Below are 10,781 nucleotides of genomic sequence, written 5' to 3'. Positions count from 1 at the left end.
ACAAATTTGAAATGACTTGAGGCCGAGTAAATGATGACAGAATTTTAATTTTAGGGTGAACTGTCCCTTTAAACAGACAACCTTTTCCTTTATATCGGTTTTCAATGATCGCTTCTTAACTGGGCAGTCACAAAGAGTCTCAGCTCAATTCTGTGTTACATTCTGCTCTCTCTATATGGCCAAGCCTTCCTTCAACACAAAACAGCAGAAACAATCCAACAGATGAATCGTTCACCAGGCAAGGACCTGCGGATATGAATAATTTACTTTCCAACCCCCACCGAAGGAATCATCTTTACAAGATCGCAGCAGACCGGTTATGTTTAGGAAACAGACCTTCTGTAGTTTTAAGGGAACATTTCAGAGCACGGAGCTGTAAGTTGGACTAACCGGAAAATTTACTTCATAAATCATCAGCAAAAGTAGTGGCTCAGTCTCTTTCTGCCTGGCCCGGGGCGCCTCCGTCAGCTCCCATAATGCATTTCTGTCTTGCTTGATTTTACGGTTGCTATTCCATAAACACAGCAGAGATGGTGCAAGTGCCTCGCCAGGTGTTCATGATTCTTCAAGACCTTGTTGTGGGGTGCAAAGACCATCCAGGTCACATTTAACACAAAAATAAAAAAAATTAATTAAATTAAAAATAAATAATATATATAAGGGATGTCACAATTCTCAATATAATATCGAACCATTCAGTACGACATCCACGGTTCAATACATGCATGTGATTTGCCTTTTTTCTGTAAATAATTTCCATGTGCTTTGTTACTCTCTGAATTCATGCTCTGAGACGAGCAAACGCCTCCGCTTATAATGAGCATTTGAAACAGCAACACAACACAAACATTTTCTATTGTAATGACTTGTAATGAGAAGCGATTCTAAACCTGTTGTCCAACAAAACAGAACATGTTTTTACTCCACGTCATCAGTCGAGTGTTTGAAATAACTTCTTTTGGTGATCTGATGAGGGCCATGTGGCTTCTTATCACAGAATGAGGCAGAAAATATATTCGGTAACACTTTATTTTAAGGTGTCCTTGTTACAGTTTACATGTACTTACTATTATAATAACAATTAATTATGCATAATTACATGCAAGTAACCCAAAACCAAGCCCAAATCCTAACCCTAACCATATATTAAGTACATGTAGTTAATTAATATTACTCAGTACTTATCTGTATAATTACTGTAACAAGGACACCTTAAAATAAAGTGTAACCATATATTCTATACTGTAATAAAGGCTACGTCGATTAGCAATGGATTACAAATATACTTAATTATGATGAAAATACTCGAGATGACTTGAAGAGCACAGATAAACCATATATTGTTGCAGTCGAGTGTTTATTGTCTTCATGTTTTATCGTTCAAAACGTTTCCATCTTCTTTTTATATTCAGCGATAGCTGGATGTGACGCACATGAAGTTTCTGCGTGAGGGCACCTCTGGCTTCCAGTATGAATGAAACAGACATTACATGTGTTTATAACGCTCAATAATGGCTAATCCATCCTGTTTTTTGTAAAAATAGGAAAAATAATACTTCTCTCAAAAGAAACGAAGTAGACATGACAATCCATGTTTTACTCCAGTGTACAGAAGTGTTTTGTTTTTTTTTGTTTTTTTTTTATAAAACACATTTTAAATTGTGCCAATCCATCAGAACCAAACCTATCCGAAAAAACGTGGTTAAAAAAAACGATGTATGTGCTGAACCGTGGGCTAACTGTATTGTTGCATCCCATTGTTTCCCCTTCATTAAGGAGACTGTGGTGGCCCGCCACATAATAATAACCCGAAAATATATTGACATCTCATTCTAACATAAAAGGTCTTTAAAGTTGTGTTTTGGGCCATTGCTTTGGCAAAGTATCTGTCAAACACACTAAAACAGAAAGCACAATATGGCTTAGTCCCTTCATCAAGTTTTCAAAGCGAAGCGCACACTGTGCTCACGATCAGGTGTTTTCAGCACCTCAGAACGGCTCGGTTCAGTGAAGATTACAGCATTTCACTAGATTTGTAGCGAGACGCATTTTTGTAAGCCTGTTTTCACTGAAGCTGGAGTTAAAATAAAAGCTAACAGTTTAAATGGATACAGCAATCCAAATTCTAAATATCTCTTGCAAGCGTAGAAATTAGGAAGAAAATATTGTAATTTCCATACTGTAGTGTAAATCAAGATAATATACCTATAAAATATTAATTTTCATTTAATTCACAGCGCAGTTGGTTTACAATATGTGGCAATTACTGTCAAAGGAATAATAATTATAAAAACATAAAATTATTATTATTATATTATATGGTTTTGCTTCCTAAAATGCAAGTGTGAATGCAATTTAGACTGAGACAGTATATCACTAACTAATAAGAGGGTTGAGTCCCCTTTAAAGTTCAGGTACATGTCAATTCACTGACTTTTTTCTTAGTTAAGAACATGGATTGAACTCTCAAAGTGCATTAGAATTTTAAAATGTACAACATTTTCTTCCAGGAGGGCATGCCCTCAGACCCCCTAGAGGCACCGAAGTCCACCCACCACAGTCTCACGAAATCCTGTGGGAAACACTGCATCCCTAATACACACACACTTTTAATATGAATCATTAGGTGTTTTTTTTTATTGATTATTATTATTTCAGCTAGTTTCCTTGCTCTCCTCCAACTTTTTACTTCATTTTTGCATAAAAAATACCTCTGTTCAGTATATATTCACTGATTCAGTTGGCAGCATGAACCTGGAGTGACTATCATTGTTCTGTCTTTAAAGGAAAACTCAAGAAAAAAACAAGAGAAAGACCGTGTGTGTAAAGAGAAGAGCGACGCTATGATGGCATTGGAGTGTCATCCTCTTTTTCCTGCCGCAATGAATGACTGAATGAAATGGCCATTAACATATGAAATAAATGCTAGCAAACTGTCAGAACGAGCACTGTTGTGCTTTAAATGATCTCCTGTGAACTGTGAAAAGCATTGACTTGAAATACTGCGTGTGTTCCTCATACAGGCTGCCCTGAACTTTCAGTGTAACGACCCCAGGGAGTCCTCAAGTCTCCTTGCCTTGCACCGCCGGCTAGATCTGAAAATACGGACAAGGCACTTAAACGCGTGCTTGTGTGTGTGTGTGTTCTTGTGCTCTGCTACGGCATTAGTGTTGCTTCCTATGAAAAACAGAAAAAGTAATGTCTTACCTCTAAGAGCCCTTCAAATCATTCAAATGCATCTTTGTAGGTTGAGCTGATAGATTCCTACAGCTTCATCAAGTTAAGCTTCATTAGTACAACTCACACTCGGATATAGTGTTTTTTTTAGGATCACTCACTCTAATATTAAATCTTGAAGTGTAACTAATGATTCCTCAAATCATGTGTCTTGAGACGACGTGTGCCATTACTGATCCGATTTTTTACCAGGAAAAAAATCCCACAGATGCACACTGAAGACAGGACCGATGCATCATGCAGTGCATTAAAGCAGATAATCGTATAGCAAAACACTGAAAAAAACACCTAATACCTCATAGCAACTCACTAAAATCTACCCAGAACACCCTAACAACCACATAGAAATACATTTAAAATCACCCCCACCCCTCAAAAAATTACCCTAGCAACATGCTTAAAAAACACCCTAGCAACCACATAACAACATGCTAAAAAGCACCCAAAACAACCACTCAGCATAGCATTCACAGCAGTACGTTTCACACAGACAATCAGCACTCGTTTTCTTCAGAAAACTGTCAAATCCAGTCATTTGTTCTTGCTGTCAGGGGTCGCATTCAGCACAAACAGCTACAGCACAAACACACAACTGACATGCATTAAAACCCAGACACAAAAGGAAATAGAAAAGCACTTCCGAGTCTTAATGTAGTATAATGCACTGATGCAGATTCTCTTCCTCTGAAAGCCTGAACACGTCTTTCCTCATCCCGAGCTCAGAAAAGCATCCTTTATTTCTGCCAGCAGCACATGGAGCCCGTGATACAGCTTCAGAGGCCAGATCTCTGAGAGATTTCACCGAGAAAGCACCTGACGACTGGAGAAATGAAAAGAGACAGAGTTTTGTTTAAGAATAAAGAGAGAGCGCTTGTATTTTAAGACGAATTTTCCCTGAAGGCCGGAGAGACAGGCAGAGAGGTGAGGAACTATCAAACGTGTGAACTATACATGTGCTGAATGCTTTACAGGAGTTAAAAGACCAAGCGAAACATTCCTCCAAAAACCTGAAGTAAAACTTCCTGTTTCTGTCAGATTTCTTTCAGTGGCTCATATTCCGGAGTGAAAAACCGTGTAACGGTACATGCATGTAGAAGAAGTCGACAGAAATCACTTTTAACACAGCAAGATTGTTGCAAAATGGCAACTTAAAGGGATAATATAATAAGTCCTCTCAAAAATAAAAAATAGCAACCCCTCAAGTTGTTTCAAACCCATACAGAACAAGATTATAAGTAAATAAAGATGCTAAGTTGCTGAAGTGTTTTTTTTTTTGTCCATTTTGGTCACCATTCACTTGCACTGTAAATAAAGAACAGCTTGGACATTCTTCACAACGTTTTCTTTCCAAAACATGGAAGAAAGAAAAATTACAGGTTTGGATCAACGCAAAAAATAAAAATACATATTTGAGGGAAAAAGGATATTTAATGAGAAAAAATACATACAATTTATATACATATAAATAAATAAAACAACAACAACATCAAACTAAAGCCATAAAAAAAAGCTATTTGAAATAAAACAACAAAACAAATATCATTATATCTCTCATTTTAATTTAGTTTAACTTGACATACTAAAATAACTAAAACTGGAAGTAATAATAATGATAAATATAGACATGCTAAAAAATCTTAATATTAATATAATATTAAAATGAAAACAGAAATAAAAACTCAAAATATTAATAAAAACTATAAGAGTCTCAATGATACAGAAATAACCTCTCTCTCTCTCGCCCTCTAAATTACACATCTAAAATGTTTATTTTTCTCTCATTGAATATCGTATTAAATATTGGATAAACAAATACATATATTTCTGACCGTTTTATATTCATACTTAGGTGTAATACTAATGATGTCATCTTTGGCCACGCCCCAGTGAACACAGAACCAATCAGAAGCTTCCATTAATCAATACTGCTGTGCTCAGCACAATAACATACTAATAACAAATAACAAAGTTTTACTGATTTTTTATGTCTGGTAGAGAGCTGCAGATATGTGCTCAGATCAATACATTACACCACAGTACAGATCAATACGGCACAGAACCACATGACGTTTATAGCCTGTAAATTAGATACACAGTACAAAACGAGCAAGAGCACACACCATTTACCCTACTAAAAATAAATCACAAACACTTCAATTATTTCTCACAGACAGCAATGAGACTCAATCATTCTTCTAAAGTCTGCTGCTTTCCAGTTAAACTCAAGTGAACAAATCTTTTCTGAAACTGAATCAAAAGTCAGATATCTCGATAAAAACTCCAATATTTCTCATCAAATTCTTCAAACACTGACTGATCTGAGCTTACATCTTATAGCTCTGTACTCTTACTGTATGACATTTCTTTCTTCCTTGAGGAACAACATCAAAAAGTTGATTCTTAAATGAAGCATTTAAATCTCCAGAGCTATAAAAGAGCAACCTTTGAGCTCTAAAATCATCTTCTGGGATGCTACACAAACATATGATATTCATTCTGGTTCTTCCCGCTGGAATTTCTCAGTACAACTGCGTTTACTCAAGAAGTAAAGCTGGCAAATATTGAGAAAACTCTGCTGGGCGTCTTTAAAGGAAACGGAGGCTGCAGTCAGAGCAAACTGTGAAGGCCTGGCTGATATCTAACCCTGCTGTTCAAACACACACTAATCCTGCCGTTAGATTCATAGCATAGTGTGAAGCTGGACTACAGCGCGCCGACCCGTGCTCTGCTGCAAACTGATCCCAGATCAGCACTCTCACCTCTGACTGAATGATAGAAGTCCATTCCGCCTGACTCAGAAAAATGGGAACTTTGAGAAAGATCTTGCCATTCTTGTGTGCATCAGATGGTCAGAAAGCATTTAAAAAAATATGAATTAACCCGGTAAAGCCTGACGTATAAATTAATAGTTATTTTAATAAAAGTAATAGTTTAATAGTTAATAGAAGAAAAAGGCTTGTATGTGTGTTTTTTGTTGAGTATCATATTTGAACATCATATATAATATAATATGTGACCCTGGAGCACAAAAGCAGTGTTAAGTCGCTGGGGGATATTTGTAGCAATAGCCAACAATACATTGTATGGGTCAAAATTATAGATTTTTTTTTTAATGCCAAAAATCATTAGGATATTAAGTAAAGATTATGTTCCATGAAGATATTTAGTAAATTTCCTACTGTAAATATATCAAAACGTAATGTTTGATTAGTAATATGCATTGCTAAGAACTTCATTTGAACAACTTTAAAGATGATTTTCTCAATATTTTGATTTTTTTGCATCCTCAGATTCCATATTTTCAAATAGTTGTATCTCGAACAAATATTGTCCGATCATAACAAACAAATTGGGTCACATATAGTACATCGTATATCGTATAATATAGTGAGAATATGGAGGACATATACAAAAAACACCCCAATTTTATTCAGATGCCCAAACTGAGCAAAAATATGCAATTTGGTGCAGAAGCTGATATTAATATGGCCAAAAAGTAAGATGAAATTCTGATGCTAGTAATTTAAATCAATGCAATCTTTCTGAGAGTATAGCAGATACTTACACTAAATTATATAAATATCTATTGTCACTCTATATCTCCTAATAAAATGTCTTAGTAAGAATTTATTTAAATGCTTAGTTTTATGATCAAAGCTCTGTAGTTTCAAAACATATTGCAATGCAACACAATGATGATTGAGGGATGTACAAAGAAACATTTCTCAAAAGCTCACATTTGAACATGAAAAAACCATGTATGGATATAGTCAAGTAAATCCAAGTTGCTTCAGTCCAGTAAGTAAACTTTTTGAAATATTACTAACAATATAAATGTTTACTTTATATATGTGACCCTGGACCACAAAACCAGTCATAAGGGTCCATTTAAAAAAAAATTTAGGATAGGACAATATTTGGCTGAGATACAACTATTTGAAAATCTGGAATCTGAGGGTGCAAAAAAATCTAAATATTGAGAAAATCATCTTTAAAGTTGTTCAAATGAAGTTCTTAGCAATGCATATTACTAATCAATAATTAAGTTTTGATATATTTACAGTAGGAAATTTACTAAATATCTTCATGGAACATGATCTTTACTTAATATCCTAATGATTTTTGGCATAAAAGAAAAATCTATAATTTTGACCCATACAAAGTATGGTTGGCTATTGCTACAAATATACCCCAGCGACTTAACACTGCTTTTGTGGTTTTTGCTTCAGCAAAAAGACATGTGAACCACGACTCGCACTTAAAGGCCTTTTACTTGCTAAAAAAGGCATAAACTATCAATCAGATGACAGAAGGCATGTAGTTTGGATTAATGCAGTTTAGAATTTTGCGTATCAAATTTGATACAGTAGACATAAGATGTAATTTATGAACCTCGACGGCTTGGCTTTCATACCTGCCACTGTGAGGCGTGCGGTTCGGCTGCTGATGGTGCCCAGGTTGTCGATGGTGGCCACGCACTGGTACACCCCCTCATCAGGCTTATTGTGTTTGGAGTGGACCACCGCACTGATGAGCAAAGAGCCGTCGGCTAGCTGCTGCTTCCGGTCGTCCGCTACCAGGTTCAGGAACGTTCCATCCTTCTTCCATTCCACCCTCACCGGAGCGTCGCTAGCGGCCGAGCAGTTCAGGACAGCGGGGAGCCCGCGAACGGCCAGCGTGTCGACGGGTTCAACAGAGAACCTGAACGGGGTAAAGCCTCGAATGTCAGAACCTGAGAACAGAAAAAAGAACATGTTAGAGGATCCGTAGACTATCTGATGCATGAAATGCATTTTAGCACTTTAAAAGGATAGTTCATCCAAAATGAAAGTTTTGCCACCATTTACTCACCCTCAAGACCCTTCAAAATGCAAATTAAAGGGTTAGTTCACCCAAAAATAAAAATTATGTAATTAATTACTCGTTCCAAACCGGTAAGACCTCTGTTCATCTTCGGAACACAAATTAAGATATTTTTGATGAATTCTGAGAGCTCTAATAATACAATAATAATCTGTAAAATAATCCATGTGACATCAGGGGTTCAACCGTAATTTTACAAAGCTACGACAATACTTTTTGTATGCAAAAAAAACAATAATAACGACTTTATTCAACAATTAGTCTCCTCTGCATCTCCAAAATGGCACCAGGGTGACACAGAGGAGACGAATTGCTGAATAAAGTCGTTATTATTGTTTTCTTTGCGTACAAAAAGTATTCTCGTAGCTTCGTAAAATTACGGTTGAACCCTTGATGTCACATGGATTATTTTACCGATCTCCTTGCTATGTTTCTGGACCTTGATCGTGGTAATTACATTGTGGTCTATGAGAGGGTCAGAGAGCTGTTAGAATTAATCAAAAATATCTTAATTTGTGTTTTGAAGATGAACGAAGGTCTTACGGTTTTGGAACGACATGAGGGTGATTAATTAATGACAGAATTTTCATTTTTGCGTGAACTATCCCTTTAAGGTATTTTTAATGAAACCCAAGAGGATTTGGTCTCTCCATTAAAAATCCAGGTAACCAAAAGATCCATAAAGGTATTGTAAAATGAAACCATATGAATTGAGCCGTTTAATCCAAGTCTTGTGAAGAGATACGATCACTTTATGACTTTCAGTGGAGGGACAGAAACCTCTCAGGTTTTATTCAAAATATCTTGATTTCTGAGTCTAATGGGGTTGGAGAAACATGAGGGTGAGTAAATGATGCCAAAATTTTCATTTTTTGGTGAACGATCACTTTAAGGACACCTGATGTCCAACTTAAATCTGGGTCTTGAAGCAACACCAGTTGCATGCAACAAAATAAAAACTTAAAATTATACTCTCAAAAACACAAGATTACAGCTTTCAACATGGCTAGGTGATTTTTATTCTAAAACATTCATAGGTTAGAGTCCCTCACCTTTCTGCTGTGAAACGGCTAAGGAAAACACCTCTGGGAAAAGTTATAAAGCAACACAATTGCCTGACGTTTACAGTGATGTATAATTAAAAAATATAACTGTGTTCAGCCACAAACTTGCACTGTTCAGACAGCACTAATGGCCAATTATCTGCACCAGTGGTGTTGTGCAAAAACAATTACGGCAAGACTTTGCGTAACGTAGCAAGCTGCTTCATACTTTAATTACGTAGGAAATGACAAGCTTCTCATGTTCGACGCAAAGCACAGAATACATAATCTGAGACAGAAGCTAATGTGTTCACCGCCTGCTTGTCATGCAAGCTAATTTGGTCCTAAAAATATGTTTTTACCTGAGAAACAGATGCAAAAGAACAATTATTTATGTCATAAACCATTCACAGATTAGCAACTTTAATGACGCCATTTAATTCCTTTATTGACTTTAGCTGGAAAAATTACTTGCATTTTTGACAAACTATTTTTGACACAATCATTATTGTATAAAGCGCTATACAAATAAAGGTGACTTGACTCCGTTTCATTTCCAATGTACTGAAGATGAAAAACTAACAATGAATCTTTCACTTCAAGCTTTAACACAAGTTTAGGAAAACAAGGAATTAGAGTCACTGTGGAAAGTTGAAAACCATTCAAACTGAAAAGCGCTCAAATCTTGACATGCAAACTTGTGTACTTGCATTTTCTCAATCTAAAAAGGGGCCGTGCATCGCTAAGCAAAGCCACAGTTGCATGCTAATTGTAGAGAAGCCAGCTGGGAAACATTTGGACTGATGTGGGCAAACGCGCCCGTTTGTGGCTTTGGATGTTTGTCACGGGCTGGCTGTGAGTAATCATATGGAGTCCAGAATTGCTGTTGGAGGGCAACAGTGATGCATCCTTGACCCAGAAGCCCCGAGACAGCCAGAAAATGAGGCTGTTGGGTTGATAAGTATAAGCTGTTAGCCTTAATCTGCACACTTTGAGGAAAACCCACTTCAAAACCGCGAAACCTCTCAGAAAGGGGCAAGGGCTCTCCAGGGAAATGGTGCACTAGTGAATGAGAGATACTGACACATACAAAGACTGAAAGAGAACGAGAAATGGCCTAGAACGGCTGGGGAGGAAAGACGGCGGAGATACAAAAACAAAATCAAGGAAATCGGTTAAAGTGTCACATATTATTTCCTTCCTCTTTCTAACGGACCATGACAGGCTTCAGTTTGACAAACTGTTGCATTGTGGGAATACAAGAGCGGCGCAGAGACGATGAGCGTGAAAGGAAACACAATGACGCTTGAGGAGGCGACACAAGCGGGGATTTGCCATCTCTAGGGCCCTTCATAGCTACGTAGCCATCAGCTGAACATTAAATGCTGTAGTTGCACAGCTTACTTAAAATTATAAACCAAAGAAAACAAACCAGCAGGCAAAATTAGGCGTACATAACATCATTTGGCAGAACTGAAATGTGAAATGTGTAATTTATGCACCTCAATTGGCACCAAAAACACTTAAAATAAAATAAAAAATATTTATGTAGATATCATGATGATTCATCAATTTATTCTGAAACCACACAGACACCAAATTAAATAAAATTACAATAAATTTAAATAAATAAATATA

General features: G+C 36.6%; 1 protein-coding gene across 1 annotated transcript in view; it reads right to left on the bottom strand.

Moving 5' to 3' along the window:
* LOC107569349 (neogenin-like) overlaps nt 1-10,497 on the bottom strand; it is a gene marked incomplete at its 3' end in the record, with an annotated part of 47,372 nt that extends 36,875 nt beyond the window's left edge. Inside the window, exons 1-2 of the mRNA XM_016255424.1 lie at nt 10,356-10,497; nt 7,652-7,969 (exon numbers count right to left, since the gene is read on the bottom strand). Coding sequence (XP_016110910.1) covers nt 7,652-7,969; nt 10,356-10,497 — 460 coding nt within the window. The remainder of the gene's footprint in view (nt 1-7,651; nt 7,970-10,355) is intronic.
* Nucleotides 10,498-10,781: the final 284 nt, after the last annotated feature.

Source organism: Sinocyclocheilus grahami, unplaced genomic scaffold (assembly GCF_001515645.1).
Source record: "Sinocyclocheilus grahami isolate Dianchi unplaced genomic scaffold, SAMN03320097.WGS_v1.1 scaffold1337.1, whole genome shotgun sequence".
Taxonomy (NCBI): domain Eukaryota; kingdom Metazoa; phylum Chordata; class Actinopteri; order Cypriniformes; family Cyprinidae; genus Sinocyclocheilus; species Sinocyclocheilus grahami.
Note: the sequence above shows the minus strand (reverse complement) of the source record. Positions and strands in the feature narration are given on the sequence as shown.